The sequence below is a fragment of the Salvia splendens genome, chromosome 2, assembly GCF_004379255.2.
Source record: "Salvia splendens isolate huo1 chromosome 2, SspV2, whole genome shotgun sequence".
In the NCBI taxonomy this organism is placed as follows: domain Eukaryota; kingdom Viridiplantae; phylum Streptophyta; class Magnoliopsida; order Lamiales; family Lamiaceae; genus Salvia; species Salvia splendens.
In genome coordinates, this window is record NC_056033.1 from 41854210 (window position 1) to 41870819 (window position 16610).

Consider the following 16610-nt stretch of genomic DNA (forward strand, 5'->3'; position numbering starts at 1 on the left):
AGCAAGAATTTGGACAATGTATCTCCTCATAAATTCATAGCAAGCAATATTGCTAAATGATGATAAAAAATAGCCATGGTCCCATTTTTCAAATTCCATTTTAAACGTGAAAAATCATTATAAATGTGCATTTCTCTCTTTCTATCTATTAATCTCTATAAATAATATAGTGTGGAGTTTGTGCAAATATACCATCATTAATCATCTACTACAATTCACTCAAGCAAGAAGCAAGCATGCAATCAATAGTAGATCAATTAATATGTCCAGGTAAGAACAATCTAATCTACATCTGTTTTATTTAATGTCTCTCCATATATAAGTTGAGATGAAATATTTAGTTCATTTTATTATGAATGTATGTATAGGGAAGACTTCCTGGCCGGAGTTGTTGATGAAGAACGGGGAAGAGGCGGTGGTGGTGATTGAGAGCGAGAATAAGTTTGTGAAGGCGACGATTATAAAAGATGGAACTCCCATTCCCTTGGATTTCCGCTGCGACCGCGTCTGGGTTGTGGTGAACGAGTGTGGAAATGTCATTCGCATTCCCTACGTTGGCTAAACTGCATACTATTATAAATTCAAAAGATCCATCTTTTGTGTTTTCTTTTTATTTTTAAAGTCTATGTCTAATAAAGTGATGGATCTCATTGTATATGCAATAAAAAACCGATAAATAAATCGTACTTTACTTTTATTTACTTTATTTCTTTGTTGCGGACTACACAACTTCAAGTTTTTGGAAATACTTGTGAAATTTCACGGGTCGAAATATAATGAAAAAGTTACATTAAATATGCACTCGTTAAAATTCGAAAACCCTGATGAAGAAGAAAAGGTTAAAATTATTTTGTGAGTATTAATGTTTTCTTTTAACAAATAAAATGCGATCCAAGTAATTATTTGCAGAAGCGTTAGCTATAAGTGAGTTTTTGAATTAAATTAAGAGTAAAGGCCAAAAGTGGTCCTGAACATATGTCGAAATTACGATTTTGGTCCAAGACATTATCTTTCGAATTATTTGGTCCAGAACAATTAAAAACGGGTCGTATTTAGTCCTTTTTGGACGGCAGCATAAAATTAACAGTCAACAGTCGTTGACTGTTAATTTTAAACGGTGTCATCCAAAAAAGGACTAAATACGACCCGTTTTCAATTGTTCTTGACCAAATAATTCGAAATATAATGTTCTGGACCAAAATCGTAATTTCGACATATGTTCAGAACCACTTTTGACCTTTACTCTTAAATTAACAAAATATGGAATGAGTTTCTTTCATTAAATTTGTTCTAGTTTTGTCGAGACACGTCGAAATTGTTTGTTCGACAAATTAAAACCACTATACAAAAAATATTGACAATATCCTTTGATTTGGGAATAAGTCTAATAAAATTCATTTGAGAGTTAACAAACCCAATACAAAAAAGCATTTCTTTAATTAAAGGATAATTTTATATACAGCCTTCATTTTACTCGATAGTCTCTAATTATTAAAAATACTACTAATAAATATGATATGCCGAGATATACTATTTTAACCAATAAGTCGAAAGTTTCGAGTCGTTATATGAATATATGGAAAACTACCCTTATTTATCATCTAAACGAGAAGAGAAAATAAAAATATGCATTAATTACGAACTTTAGTGCAGAATAAAACAATGTAAGTTTGGTTTTCTTATTTATTTGGCATAAAAATCTGAATTAAACTTACAACTAGAACATTACTCGGAATTTTATTCAATAATTAATGATACTACTATTTAACTGGATTCAATGAAATCAATAATTTGCTTAATTAATTGAGTAATATAATTAGGTTTTAATGGCTAGTTCATGTAAATTAGTAGTCACATTTTTTTATATTTTAATTCTCACACTCTAGATTTTTTATAAGAGGATAAAATCAAATTTATGTATGTGAAGGATCGACGGCTACTTAGAAGTGACAGTGAAAGTTTGGATGATACTACGTATATCCACATAAATTCATAACAATCAAATTCGAAACTTATAATTCCCTAAATATTAAAATAAAAAATTGCAATGGTCCCATATTTCAAATTTCATTTTAAACGTGCAATTCCCTCTCTCTCAATAAATATGGTGCGAAGTATGTAGAATCTAACATCATCAACCAATTTCATCTAATTCACTCACAAAGAAATCAAGCATGCAATCAATTCTAGATTTTCCATCATTTTGTCCTGGCAAGAACAACAATAATTCTATCTACTATATGTTTATAAAATAACTTGAGATGAAAATGATATTTGGTTTTGATGTGAATGTAGGTATAGGGGAGGAAGAAAGGCGAACATGCAGCGGAGGTGATAGAGAGTGAGAATAAGTATGTGAAGGCGTTAATTATACTGGAAGGAACTCCCACTACCAAGGAAATCAATTGTAATCGCGTCAGGGTTTGGGTGGACGCCTGTGGTTACGTTGTTACCGCTCCCTATGTCGGTTAAATTGCACTGAGATCATTTGTGGAGATTCATCCTTCATGTTTTCTTTTTTATTTTAAAATTATGTCGAATAAAATGATGAATCTGATATCGAAGTATTAATGTTGTAATGCTATTAAGTGCACAATGAATAAATTGTACTACTATCTTTGTTTTGTGAGAATACTTGGTGCATGAAATTTATGTTTCTGGCTTCAGAATAAATTTGGCTTTAAATTTTGTAATGAAATGTTATATACACCATATTAGATGGAAAGTTAAGACTTTATCCAACAAAATGCAAATTTAAAAACAACCACAATTCAAGAAAAAAATAAAAAAATAGGTACTAATTAAAGTCTAATTTACCAAAAAATATGGGATTAAAGTTTATTTGACAACTAATACAATACATATATGCATTGCTTTAATTAAAGAATAATTTCACAATAATAACATGTGGATCCGAACAAAAACTTTCTCTCGATTTTCCTTTCAATTTCGGTAGTAATGAACTAACTAAACAAATTTTGAATTTAAATTTTAATCTAGATGCTTTAATGATCAAATATTATAGTAATATTATTTTTTTATCGATTCGTCTTAGAATCTGTATTTTGTGTGTAATATAACTTGGTGTTAATAGCTCATTAATAAAAAAAATTAATTAGTATTCACATTACTAACTAAATTGCATTTCACCCTCTTGATTTTTATTTTTATTTTTCTTGAATTGGCACAATCTTGATTTTTTTTAAAGAGGGGAAACTATTTAGAAGTTTGGAAAATATATGACCACATACATTCATAACAAGCAAAATTACAAATGATAAATACCCTATATAAAAATAAAATATTTGCAATTTCAAACTTCATTTTAACAAATCATTCTCACTCCCACAGTCGGTTAAATTATAATTCGATAATAAAGAAACAAATCATTCTCACAGTATACTCTTGATTATTTTATTTTTTGAAATTCTGGAGAATGAGTAGTCACATTACCAAATTACAGCACACTCTTGATATTTTTATTATTTGAATTGACACACTCTCGATTTTATTTTTACGAATGGATAAGAATCATAAAATCAATGTATCTCCACATAAATTCATAAAAAAGATCAAAATTGCAAATGATGGTACAAAAATTGCAATGGTCCTCAAACTTCATTCTAAACGTGCAACATCTCTCTCTCTCATCTAAAAAAATCTATATTTTCCATTTCTCTCTATAAATAATATGGTGTGAAGTCTTTGCAAATATATATCATCATCAATCATCTATTTCACTTAAGCAAGAAGCCAATCAAGCATGCAATCAATAGTAGATGAATCAATATGTCCAGGCTAGAACAACCTTAATTCTCTCTAGCTACATTTTATTGAATGTCTATATAAGTTGAGATGAAATATTTAGGTAATTTTAATATGAATATTGTATGTATAGGGAAGAATTGCTGGCCGGAGTTGTTGATGAAGAAGGGCGAAGACGCGGCAGCGGTGATAGAGAGTGAGAATAAGTTTGTGACGGCGATAGTTCTAAAGGATGGAAGTCCCACTACCTTCGATTACCGTTGCGACCGCGTCTTTGTTTGGGTGAACGATTGTGGAAATGTCATTCGTGTTCCTATTGTCGGTTGAACTATAGTGTTATACTATAGTGAGCGTTGGAGATCCATCTCTATGTTTTCCTTTTTAATTTCAAAGTTCTGTCGAATAAAGTGATGAATCTAATGTAATGTTCTTATCTTAGATGCTTATGTATTGTGATAAGTGTCCAATAAATAAATTAATTGTATTTTTGTAATTTCATCTAACTTTATTTTCGCTTATTTTATTTTTTCTTTTACTTTATTTTTTCTTCACTTTACTAATAAGATATGGAGTAAATTTTTTAAATCACATGTTAAAAATAAATGTTGCAACTATAATAAAACGGATGTAATATTACTTTTAATATATTTTTTGTTGGTGGCTATAATGAATTAGATGATATTTTATATAAATTTCCTCTTGATTAAATTGGATGCAGTTGATATTAACTCCGGCCCAAATTGTTTGGTTTCAGACATCATCTCCAGTCCAAATTATTTGTTGCCGACAACATTTTTTTTAATTTACTAAAAAATTCTCCTTTTTTACAATTTGTTAAGTGGGTTTAAAGTCTACTTCAAAAAAATAGAATAAAAGTTTATTTGATAATTAACTCAAAACAAAAGTGCATTACTTTTATTAAAGGCTAATAAACCTTCATTTACTCGCCATAGTCTCTTATTACAAAAGGTACTACTAAGAGCGTCCACTATAACGTGGACGCGGCTATAGCCGCGAGCGGGGCGATGGCGGGGCGGAAGCGGGGCGGCTTATAGTGGGAAGGGTGTCCGCCGCGGGGGTGGACGCGGCGGGTGAGGGGAGGGACGGCGGACGCGGAATCGCCGCGTGCGGGGCGAGGACACGGCTGAGGGTGGCAGAGAGAGAAGGAGTGGGGCTATAGCCGCGGCTGTCTATTGCAGTAGCCGCGGCTGACGCGGCGGTTCGAGAAGGGGGGCGGCGGTGGGAGGGGGCTGTCCGCCCCCTATAGTGGACACCCTAAGTATAGTAAATATAAAATGTGTGGTGCTTGTTTATTTACATAGTCATTCCGGCTCTTAAAAATAGACTAGTTTTACCATTTTTAATCATCCTATAAAATTATATCAAAGTCCAAATATGAGAAGTTTATAACCAATTACGTACTACTACTAATATAGATTTCACAATCCACTAACACTGTTTTCATTACATTTTTCCCCTCTGTCTCTCTTAGTTTTTCAATTTTTCTTATTCCTCTCTTACTTTACCAATAACACATTAAAACTCGTGTCATTTATAAGTTTATATATATTCTGAATTGTTTCTATGATGTTAGTTCATCATTTTTTGGTTTAATTCAAGTATGTTTTCTCTAAAAATCAAGAGCATGAGTTACCTTTACGTTAGAGTGCAAGTAATTAGAATTTGAACTTATCCTTTTCTTATAGAAGATCAAGAGTATGCTGTATGCTCATTGTACAAACATTAAAATGTTAGTGTCTCAACTCGACTATTATTCAGATCTAACGAAGCAAAAAAGTTGAGACATTTCAAATTTCTCTTCATTAAGGCCATCCACAATAGGAATAGCCCCGCAATAGCCCAGCCATAGCCTAGTCACTGCCACATCATCAGCACTAAAAATCCTCCTGTCACATCATAAATAGCTCAGCCATAGTCTAGCCACATCATAAATAGCCCAGCCACATCAATAGCCACATCACTAATAACAATTATATAAAAATGAAATAATTAACAATCACACAATATACGGAATTTAATTTACGAGACATATACGAGAAACATTAATAATACTATCCACATCACTATTAACAAATATATACAAAATGAAATAATTAACAATCACACAATATGCGAAATTTAATTTACGAGACATATACGGGAAAATGACGAACAAAGCGCGTATATATAGTGTTTCGAAAAAAAAATTTATTTTTTCGCGCTAGGCGGTGCGCTGGGCGATCCGGGCGCTGCAATAGCGCCGAACGGACCGCCCAGCGCCACGCGACCGCCCAGCGCTGCGCGGTTTCTCTCTCCAATCGCCCGCTGGGCGGCTGCAATAGATCGCCCAGCGAACCGCCCAGCGCCGGCGCTCGGCTGGGCGGTCGCTGGGCGGTTATTGTGGATGGCCTAAGAGATGAGTTTTGAACTAATAAACACACTCTTGATTTATTCATTATTTTTATTTTTTGAGAAAGGATAAGATCAAATTTGTGTGTGAAGGAGAAAGTTTGGACAATGTATCTCCTCATAAATTCATAGCAAGAAATATTGCAAAATGATAATAAAAAAATTGCAATTGTCCCATTTTTCAAACTTTATTCTAAACGTGAAAAATCTGTAAACGTGCAATTGTCTCTTTCTATCTATTTATCTGTGTAAATAATACGTTGTGAAGTCTTTGCAAATATAGCATCATCAATCATCTAAAATTCACTCAAGCAAGAAGCAAGCATGCAATCAATAGTAGATGAATCAATATGTCCAGGCAAGAACAACCTTAATTAATTCTCTCTAGCTACATATATTTTGTTGAATGTCCCTCTCTCTATATATATATAAGTTGAGATGAAATATTTAGTTAATTTTATTGTGAATGTATGTATAGGGAAGAATTCGTGGCCAGAGTTGTTGATGAAGAACGGGGAAGAGGCATCGGCTATAATAGAGAGTGAGAATGAGTTTGTGACATCGATAATTATAAAAGAAGGATCTCCCAAGATCTTGAATTTCAGCTGCAACCGCGTCTGGGTTGTGGTGAACGAGATCATTGTCACTCCCACTGTCGATTAAACTGTGTATGATTATTATCTTCGGAGATCCATCTTTCTTTTATGTTCCCTTTGTATTTTAAAGTTATATCCAATAAAGTGATGAATCTTGTATTGAGTGATGCTATTCACGTGTTGCTCTAAGTACCTAATATATAAATTGTACTCGTACTACTTTATTATTATTTTTAATGTCAATCAATTTCGGGAGTTATGAACTAAACATAATTTTTTTTATTAAATTTTAAAACTAGCCGCACTCAGAATAAAATAGCGTAACTGTTATTATTTTTATCGGTGGCTATAAAGAATAAAATAGTGTAATTAGACATGAACTTAAAAAGATTTCACAATTTCTCACGTAAAATATTGCTAAAAATATTTTGTTTGGGCCGGAGGTGAAAAATAAAGTTTATAATATTTTTAATCAATTTTAAAATTAGGAAAAAAAAGAAAGTAGAATTATACCAAAATTCTTTATTTTAGAAATTTGTGAATACCAATGCTTTTTTTATTAATTATATAAAACGCAATCCAAACTGTTTGCGAAAGTGCATCTTTTAGTATCACTAACGACATGTGGCTGAATTCCCTCCCTCTTTTGCCGCAATGTATAACTAATGTTGGACTCATTTTAGTAAATTATTATATAACAAAATAGTACTTCATCCGTCTCATAGTAGATGTTACATTTTCCTTTTTAGTTTGTCATAAAAGATGTCACATTTCCTCTTTTGGAAAAAGTTCCTTCTTACATCAATTATAAAATTATATTTTCTCTCACCACTTAACACACAAAATAACATCTTCTAAAATCTCGTGTCATATCCCAAGTATGACATCTACTATGGGACGGACAAATGCCCCTTATCCTCCCCTTGGCCGCATGAAATTGTTTTGATATGGACTAGATATGCATTATGAATTTCGTGTTGAATTTCGTGTTTGAAATTTCGATACAATAATTTTCATATGTTTCATTGCAATGATATTAGTAGTTTTCATTATTCACAACTTACTCACACCATATTCTAGAAAACAAAGTTAATACTACTTCACTACAATTCAAATTCAAGTGTTTAACCAAAAATATTCAAATGTTAAAAAATGAGAAAACAAATAAGTTTTGAAAAATCAAGTTAACAACAAATATTCAAAGGTTTTTCTCGTGAAATTGCGCGATTACCATTGGTATAATTTGATAGTGTTTCTAATGATTTGTTTTAATTGCATAATTGTTTTAATTTTATCTAAGCTCAATATCAATATTTTACAATAGATATTTTACACAACTTTTTCTTTTACTTGAGCGTCACAACGGATCAAAAAAATTTGCATTAAAACGGAAAATATTTGAATCCGAAATAATGAGAAATTAATAAATAAAGTAGGCTTTGATTAGTCAATTATTGGTTGCACCTTCAAAATGAATTTCTGGGAATCAAAAATAATCAAGAAGATAAGATTTGATGTATCCGTAATTTTATAGTAGTACTGTAATTCATGAATTATATATTCATCACAAACAAACACTCCGCCGCCGCCGCTTCCTCTAATTTCTGAATCCAAATCCCTAACCAATGTCGTCGTCGCCGGCCGGATACAGCAGCCTCCCTCCGTACAGCGGCGCCGGCGAAGATTCCGGCGTGCTCCTCCGCAATTCAAGTCTCGCACGGAGTCGGTCTTCCCCACGCGCCGCTCGTGGCGCGAGTTCCTATCCCACCCGTCCTCCTACAACTTCCCCGACGGCCTCGCCGACCTCTCCGCCCGCCTGAGGCGCAACCTCAGCTACTTCCGCGTGAACTACGCGATGATCGCGCTCATAATCGTCTTCCTCAGCCTGCTCTACCACCCGATCTCGATGATCGTGTTTCTAATCGTCCTCGTGTTCTGGCTCGTACTCTACTTCTCCCGCGACGAGCCGATCGTGTTGCTCGGCCGCGCGGTGGACGATCGCGCCGTGCTGGCGGCGCTCGCGGTCGTGACGGTGTTGGCGCTGGTGCTGACGAACGTGTGGCTGAACGTTGTGGTGTCGGTTTCGATCGCGGTGGTGGCGGTGGTGGTGGCGCACGCGGCGTTTAGGATGACGGAGGATTTGTTCCTGGATGAGGATGAGGTGGCGGAAGGCGGATTGCCGTCGGTGGTTGGAACCAGGTTTTGAGGAAATTAGGGCTTTTTTTGAATTTGGGGGAATTTTGTTGTTGTTGCAGAAATTGGAGTGGCGATGTGTTTTAGTTAGCCATTCTTTTTCTGATGAAGAGATTAAATTTGTTGAAAGTTGAAACACAATTTTAGTTACTTTTTATTTTGAAATGGTCGATTTTATGAATGTGAATTGTGAATAATGATTGTTTTATTGTGATGTGTACTTCACTTTCATAATATCATAATATACTAAAAATCATTTTACCTTTTTCTCAATCATGTCCTCAATCCTACTTTTTCCGATGACTAGTACTACTTAATTTGTGATTTATGAATACTATTTTACTAATATACATGTCTCTCCATGAAAATTACTAATTCTATTTTTTTCATTTATACGTTTATCTAAATTAATTTATAGTATCTATTTATAGTAAGTTTTGTATTTCACACTTTTAATTTAGTTTGTCCACCTAAATTAGTTAGTCCTCTTAAGTTTTATACTTCAATAAGTGAGTTACTTTTTGTTAGTAATACTTCAATCATGTTTTTAGTCATTTTTCTCATATTTTATCGATTTTACATTAAATTATATGTAATTCACTATCAAGATTATTTTTCGTGGATAAAGCTAATATTTGCCTTGATTTTATATTTTTTTGTGGATGAAGGCCGTACTCATTTGTCTCAGACTTGAGTTTAGTATTTTAACTTGAAAATAGATTTGTTTGTGGATGTAAGTTTAACATTTTAATTTGAAAATTGAATTGTTATTTTTTCAGTGAATTTCATGTTTTATTAGCATCAATCTTAGGTCAAACTTCTGTTTAGTTGTAAGATGTATTGATGTAAAAAGGTAAAGGACCGAAGACGATTACTAAATAGTAGTACTCCGTAGTACTACTATAGAATTGCATGAGAATACCTTAGCTAAAACTATTCAGGGTTTGGATCCACTGTTGTGCTCGAAACTATTCATTCGTTTTCAAATTAGTTTTTTGGTGATAAAAAGCATAAATAGTAACTAACGAATATAAGTAACACCAACAAGAGTAAGTATCTTGAAGACTAGAATCTGATGAACGGGCAAATGGTGTGGTGTCATAACATGGTGATGTGGTTTCATGACCTACGAGCATACCCTAATTCCATTACCAGATCCTCTGCTGATGAACCAATTTTCACAACCACTTTTTCGGTGGTGGTTGATTCGAGCCATCGAGCCACTACAGTATTCAGTGTCCACGTTGGCATCACTGCTTGTCCCATGCATTTTATTTCTATCTGTAGCATAAAACAGAAAAACACAATGTTCACCTCACCTTTTCATTTTAAACGAACATGATGATGATTAGTTTACCTCTTCTTCACTTGTAAGATCTAGCTTCAGCTTCAGGTATTTTTGAATGCAAGAAACCGGCATGCCCCCATCCCTGTTAATAATGCAATGAGAAACAGATTACTTTAAAACATTAACTCGTACTAACAGTACTTCATTGTAAAGTATTTGCCCTTACATAGCCTATTATGCTAAAATTTTCATATGAAATGAATCAAAATCTTACAGTTATGATTTCCTTATGTACTTAAACCTCCTCAAGAAGATCAGCGAGAACGAATGCGCAGAAAAGCAAGACCAAAATAGTGATGAAGCATGATTACAAATGAAAGTGAATAACAAAATTCAGAATTCTGCTATTTCTCTGGCTGAAAAACATAGCTAAGAAAAATTCATGAAGCGGGGAAGAAAAACAAACTAATTTTGTGTATATTAGAAACCTCCTGCAAGTATGAACTCTTCCTCATTAAGTTCAAACTGATTTTCTCTTGCTAGATTGCTACTGAGATATTCCATGGCATCAAATGATTACAATGGTTTAAAAACCAACCAACAAAGAAAATGATAAGCATGTTTTATGTAGTGAAATTAAGCATGAAGCAATAACGGAAAGCAAGACAATGCATGAGGATCGGTTACACAATTCATATGTAAGAGCAAGCCAGGGACTTTTGCAATATGCATGTGGATTCAATTATATGATAAGAGGCAGCTATTCATAATAAGAAAATAGCCCTGATCCACCATTAAAAAAGATCCTCCAAACTGACAAAACAGACCCAAATGATTGAGTGGTAATCTGTAAATATATATATCAGCACTGAAATCATAGATGTATGCTGTGGAGAAATTTAGCCTGCCAATAACAATAGTCATCCTAAAAAATCCCAGATATTGTTGCATCACTGATACAAACACAATTATAGACTATAGTCACGTAAAATCAAAAGCTGAAGCACTGAGGAAAAGCAGTAGAAGCCTAAAATATGTAGGTAGAGATAGTATATGCATGAAACAGATGATAAGCATATTATTACACTGGAAGCAATTCCTTACAGAAAAGGGAAATAGTTCAGTTGACTTAACAAGTCTTACATTGTAAAGAGATGTTTAGAGGCGTCTTTGAAGAGTGGAAATGTGTTACGAGTAAAACGTTCAAGCATATAAATGTTTTTGGAAGAAAACTGTGCCAACATGAAACTTTTCAGATATCAAAGCCATACCTAAGTTCAAAAAACTTAACAACGAATGACTCTATTGCTATGAATTCTATTGATTTGGTCCAACCAAAATACAATCACGCCCAAATGATCTAAATTATGAGGGAAGTTACATAAATACCAAATAAATTTGTACATATCTTTTCGAGGAACTTACTCTCGTAACGCAATACTAGCATCTGAAGAGGTTCATTCTGACCAAATTAAGTTACCAAGGTTAATTTTTAATCATTCTAGTTGTGCAATACAAGAAAATGTTAAGATAATAGCAGTTTGTCCAAACTCACTTAATTCTCAAGTAACTTGCAGCTATCTGAGGCAAGGACAGTGCATCGCCTTCCCTGAGGTAGTACATTAAGTAATCAGATAAGCAAATAACCAGACACAGATATCCATATCCGTATTTCAGAAGTTATGATCTATGTATGAAAACTTACTGCCCATCTGATACCAGTGAAAACCAAATTGGATGATTCTTGCGGTCGAATTTAGCACCAGCACCAAACACAACCTGAGGAGGGAGTCTAAATTCTGCGAATTCCTGCGCCTTCTTTTGACGAGCTTTGCGGAACTTTTTGGGCCTTCCAGAATCTGGAGGGATATGGTCATTGAAATTCTTGACATTTTGAACCTTTGGTTTCTGCCTGTTTTCTTTACTTCTGCTTTTATTTGGAGGTCCCTCGTTGTCAAGGGAATTTGGAGCTTCTGATTTAGCTAGATCTCCTTGCATGTTACACTTTGAAGACTTGCTTCTATTTGCTGCCTCCACCAAACAATTCAATGGTTTCCAAAGGTCACCCATCTCTTCCCAAGTCTCAGATCCATTCTCTCTTCCCTTATCAGGACTAGGGTGATTGGATGGATCACTAGCAACAGAACTCTGCATAAAACATTATCATAAGCATGGATTGGGTTTTGTAAATGCATAGAGGATGTGTTCATAAGCTTCAGAACCATATGTCATACCTGCCTCATATTCTGAGTAGATCTATTTAGTGTCTCAGGTGAGCTAGAGTTTTCATGGTGATCATCCATGGAGTTATCTTCTTTTATAATAGGTTTCTCTATAGTGAAACTGGAACCTCTTGATGCTTTCCTGGTTATGGATTTTGATCGTCGTCCAGTCATTCCACTCTGAGTTGAAACCCTAGGAGTGCTAACTACCAATGATGAGAGAGATCTTTCCTTTCTCTTTGCAGGTAATGTAACAGGAGATACAACTTCAGGAGCTCTCACTTTCATCCTCTTATAAGGGAATACTTTTGCCCTCACATCTTCCAAATTATGGTCCAGCCTGATTAACAGAACATAAGATACAATATGGAGAGAGAGAGAGAGAGAGAGGGATGGTTATCTTTCATTGAAAGACACAGGTGCAGAAAAAAGAACAAACTTGAGCTCACTGGTGTAGACAAATAAATTGGCTAGTTTAGGTTCATGAGGGTAGCTTCGAAGTGATTGGGAGCACGCCAAAGTTAGTGCACCGTCCACACTATGTAGTAGATACATGAACACTTAAGTTTTCAAGATAAATATTACGCTAAAATTATCAAGTCAAGTGTCATGAGCATTTCACTCTTTTCCCATCATAGATCCTACATCTCCATGAGTTCCGTACAGAGTGAAGTTGAGCAATAATCATTCCATGCAGTGTGCTGAAATGATCACAAGAGAAGCACAGCCAGTGTAAAGTGCATAAATCTAGAACCTTCATAGTTTCTGTACATGAATCTAGCTATGAATTGCCACCTCTCGGTACAAAATAGAAAAGTAGTGAATATGAATTAACAGATCTAACATTTGTAAGCCTTTCAGGATGTTGTCTAAGTCATTGTTCGTCGTAATAGGCAATAAAGAAAGAAACTACAGAAACTTATATTGAGGATTTATGTCTAGTCTGGGATAAATACACAGATGAGAAAACTAACTGGAAATAGGGGAAAACGGATTCCAACCTCAACTTTTCCAATGGAACACATCCCAAATCAATATTGCATACTGGACAGCATTCCATTTCCTCATCTGAGAGCTTCTTGTTTATACACTTCCTGCAAACTATAGTCATAGAAAAGAAATCCAGATATATTAGACAAATACTACTAAAAATCACACAAAGTAGATACAGCGAAAGGTTTCTCACAGCTTATAAGTTCTGAACGCACGAAGATATAAATCTATAGGTTTGAGGCTAGATTTTCAAACACGTGATATACTAGTCTTTCACAAACAATCTTTTAACTAGTATGATATCGAAGCAAGGAGCAAATTGTCAAAGATGATATGCAGGTAAAATCAAGGAAGCCAGGCTTATAGAAAATGTCGCCAATGAATAGGGCATGCCAATAGGTATGAGATCTTTGCTGAAATTTCCTACAATTTTCCATGCAGTTCTCAAGATCTAGAATGAAAACACTCCTGATTGATTCTCCAACTACTAATGACGTAAGCTGTTTCTTACTTACATCTCTATACATTTGTTAGAACACAATAGGTCCAGTGAGGTTGGGTAAAGAGGACCTTAAGCCAGAGTATCTCAAGATTACACCATGTTTGGAGTCGACAAATGAAATTTGGCATGCACAATATTCAGTCAATTAATCAATATTGTGCCAAACAACCACACACGAAATTCCAAAATACCAATCAGATCACTAAATCAGGAAAGCCAGCAATCCTAATTGACATCTCAGCTGACATGAACAAACTGAAAAAATGATCAAATCCCCATCGACCTCAAAATCAATCGCATACGTTGCCGGCGAAGAAAACACATAATCAGAGAAACTAAGTAACAAACAATCCACGACAAAGCCCAAATAACCAGATCGCAAACACATACGCACTAAAAGCAAACAAGTGAAAATTGGAATAACCAAACAACAACCACGAGATAACAAATCCGATTAGAGCAAGCAATTACATGTGTGGAGGCACTCGATGATAGTGGTGGCCTCGCGGAAGAGCTTGTGGCAGAGCGGGCATGTCATGCATGGCGCCACCGCCTGCCGCCGCAGTTTCACCACCAGATGCGACATCGTATTATCCAATTCGCGCCTAAATCGAAAGCAACGGCGGCGCGGCCACGTATCCTATTCGGTGCATGCCATCGAACGCCGCATGTGCGATGCGATGCGATTTACGTTAGTTAAATTCAGCTCAATTCCGCCTGCATTAAGCACACAAACAGAAACCACAGATTATTATCGGAAAATAGCAATTTCTACGAGGAACCGCGGGTAATAGAAGAACAAAACCATAAGCGGGGTAAAAAGAGCTAAGAAGTGCGATGAGAGAGGGGTTATTGTAATGTAAAACCTCCAAATCCGAGCAAAAAGCCAAAAAGAATAGATGATTTGGGGAAAATAGAGCACGCAGCGGTTGCGGCTTGACGATGGCTTCTGCTGTGGATGATCTGTGCGTTTGTGTGTGAATTTGGGAGTCGAAATCGTCGAGAGAGAGAGAAACCTCGCTGTGACAATAGCATGAGAAAGGAATTTTTATTTTTATTTATTTTTTGCCTAGATTTATCATAAATATTTTGCCCAAATCTTAGATTACTGTACAATATAAGTACTTTCATAATATTTTTAAATATGATTGAATTTGGGTCAGATGTTTTTCATAAATTTTATCATATTTTTAAATATGATTGAATTTGGGTCAGATGTTTTTCATAAATTTTATCTTATAAATTAGAGGGTAAATTGCCGAAAAGATAAAATTTAGCATCTTTCGGCACATAAGCAAAACAATCATCTCATCATAAAGATAGTGTTTAGTTTGTCAAAATTGTAAAAAAAATGTTGTACTGAAGTAAATTGACATACATCTTTCATTACACCCCTAAATCGAAATAAATATTTTATTCTTTACAAAAAAAAAATAAGTTTGTAGAAAAGCAATTAAATGATGATATTGCGCCTAAATGGAGTAAACACACAAGTCCTCAAAAACGTAATCAAACATGAAATATGTAGGTTTTAAACATCATTCAAAAGCGCAGAAACTCACATAGGCCAACGAGGAGGCAAAGCGACTCGATGGGGAGATAGAAAATTGAATGTCCAAGTTAAAAGGTGCCGAGGAACTATGTCTGATCTTGGAAAAATCGAACCAGCCTCTTCACTGAGTTGGAATCTTTGATGTTGAAGATGGCAACTCAATCTCAAGAGGTTCACAATTTTAAAACACATTTACTTTTTTCCATTTTTAGTAAGTGGACTCCAGACTTCACTAAATCACCATTACTCTAACATTCTGTTGAAAAGGTAAATGAATCAACTCAAATATTCTTGAATTGGTAGACGAGACAGCATAATTCAGATAACAAGTTGAATTAGATTCTACAAGAGTTGTTCAAACATAGCATATCTAATACTACTATTATAGTAGCAGCTTCTTCTTCTTCTCTGACTTTTTTTTACAACAATAGTAAAAAACAATAGAGAGCGTGGGGCGTACACGACGACAGCCTTGGCAACATCCACAAGCTCGTAAGTTTTGCTTTTCTGCAAAAATGTTTCAATCATAAACAAACAAACAAACAAATTTGATCATCAACAAACATATATATCAACACAGACAATGGAATCGGAAACGGAATCGGATTCCCCCAAAGCTGTTTCTCTGATGTTCAAATTAGGGTTTTCCATGATTTTCAGTAGGAGAAAAAGAAAAACGTAATATTCCATGTATAGTCTTTTATGTGGAGATGTACACAATAATTTTTCTTCAAAGCACACCACACTCGAATAATAATAATAATTAGCAAAACTATAGTGTACTAATTTTAATATTCATGACTAGTTGATTGAATTATTTATCACACATATAGTATTACATAATATGTGGAGTAGTTTATTTTAGAAAAAAAGAACTAAAACAATCTACAAATGAACTCTGTAATTTTTATAATTTGAAATTTTTAAAACGAACTAAAAATGAATTTCGTATAATCCAAAAATGATAGTATTATGGATCAACGCTAGGAATTATTTTGACATTGATATCCATTATTATATTAATTATATCGTCCAATCTCACTATTTTTAAATCCTGGATCCGCCATTATCCATGCTAATGGTAAAGTTT

The 16610-nt window shown here is 34.4% G+C and overlaps 1 protein-coding gene and 1 pseudogene across 3 annotated transcripts; one reads left to right on the plus strand and one right to left on the minus strand.

Annotated features, from left to right (window-relative positions):
• The first annotated feature begins 8173 nt into the window (after positions 1–8173).
• LOC121767009 lies at positions 8174–9154 on the plus strand (annotated as a pseudogene).
• A 765-nt stretch (positions 9155–9919) lies between these two features.
• On the minus strand, positions 9920–15017 carry LOC121792930 (E3 ubiquitin protein ligase DRIP2-like). 3 transcript variants are annotated; one of them, XR_006048963.1, is made up of 9 exons: positions 14835–15017; positions 14440–14685; positions 13475–13574; positions 12486–12813; positions 11957–12399; positions 11807–11860; positions 10526–11713; positions 10321–10393; positions 10179–10244 (listed from the first exon to the last, which is right to left on the minus strand). XR_006048963.1 is itself a non-coding variant. In XM_042191069.1 (8 exons), the coding sequence occupies exons 2-8, from the start codon at positions 14552–14554 to the stop codon at positions 10083–10085; spliced, it is 1275 nt and encodes a 424-aa protein (XP_042047003.1). In that variant the 5' UTR covers positions 14555–14685; positions 14835–15017; the 3' UTR covers positions 9920–10082. The 3 variants fall into 3 exon arrangements, 1 of the variants encoding a protein (XP_042047003.1); XM_042191069.1 differs by lacking the exon at positions 10526–11713 and having other exon boundaries at positions 9920–10244; XR_006048962.1 differs by having other exon boundaries at positions 10169–10244; positions 10321–11713.
• Between the last annotated feature and the right edge of the window lie 1593 nt (positions 15018–16610).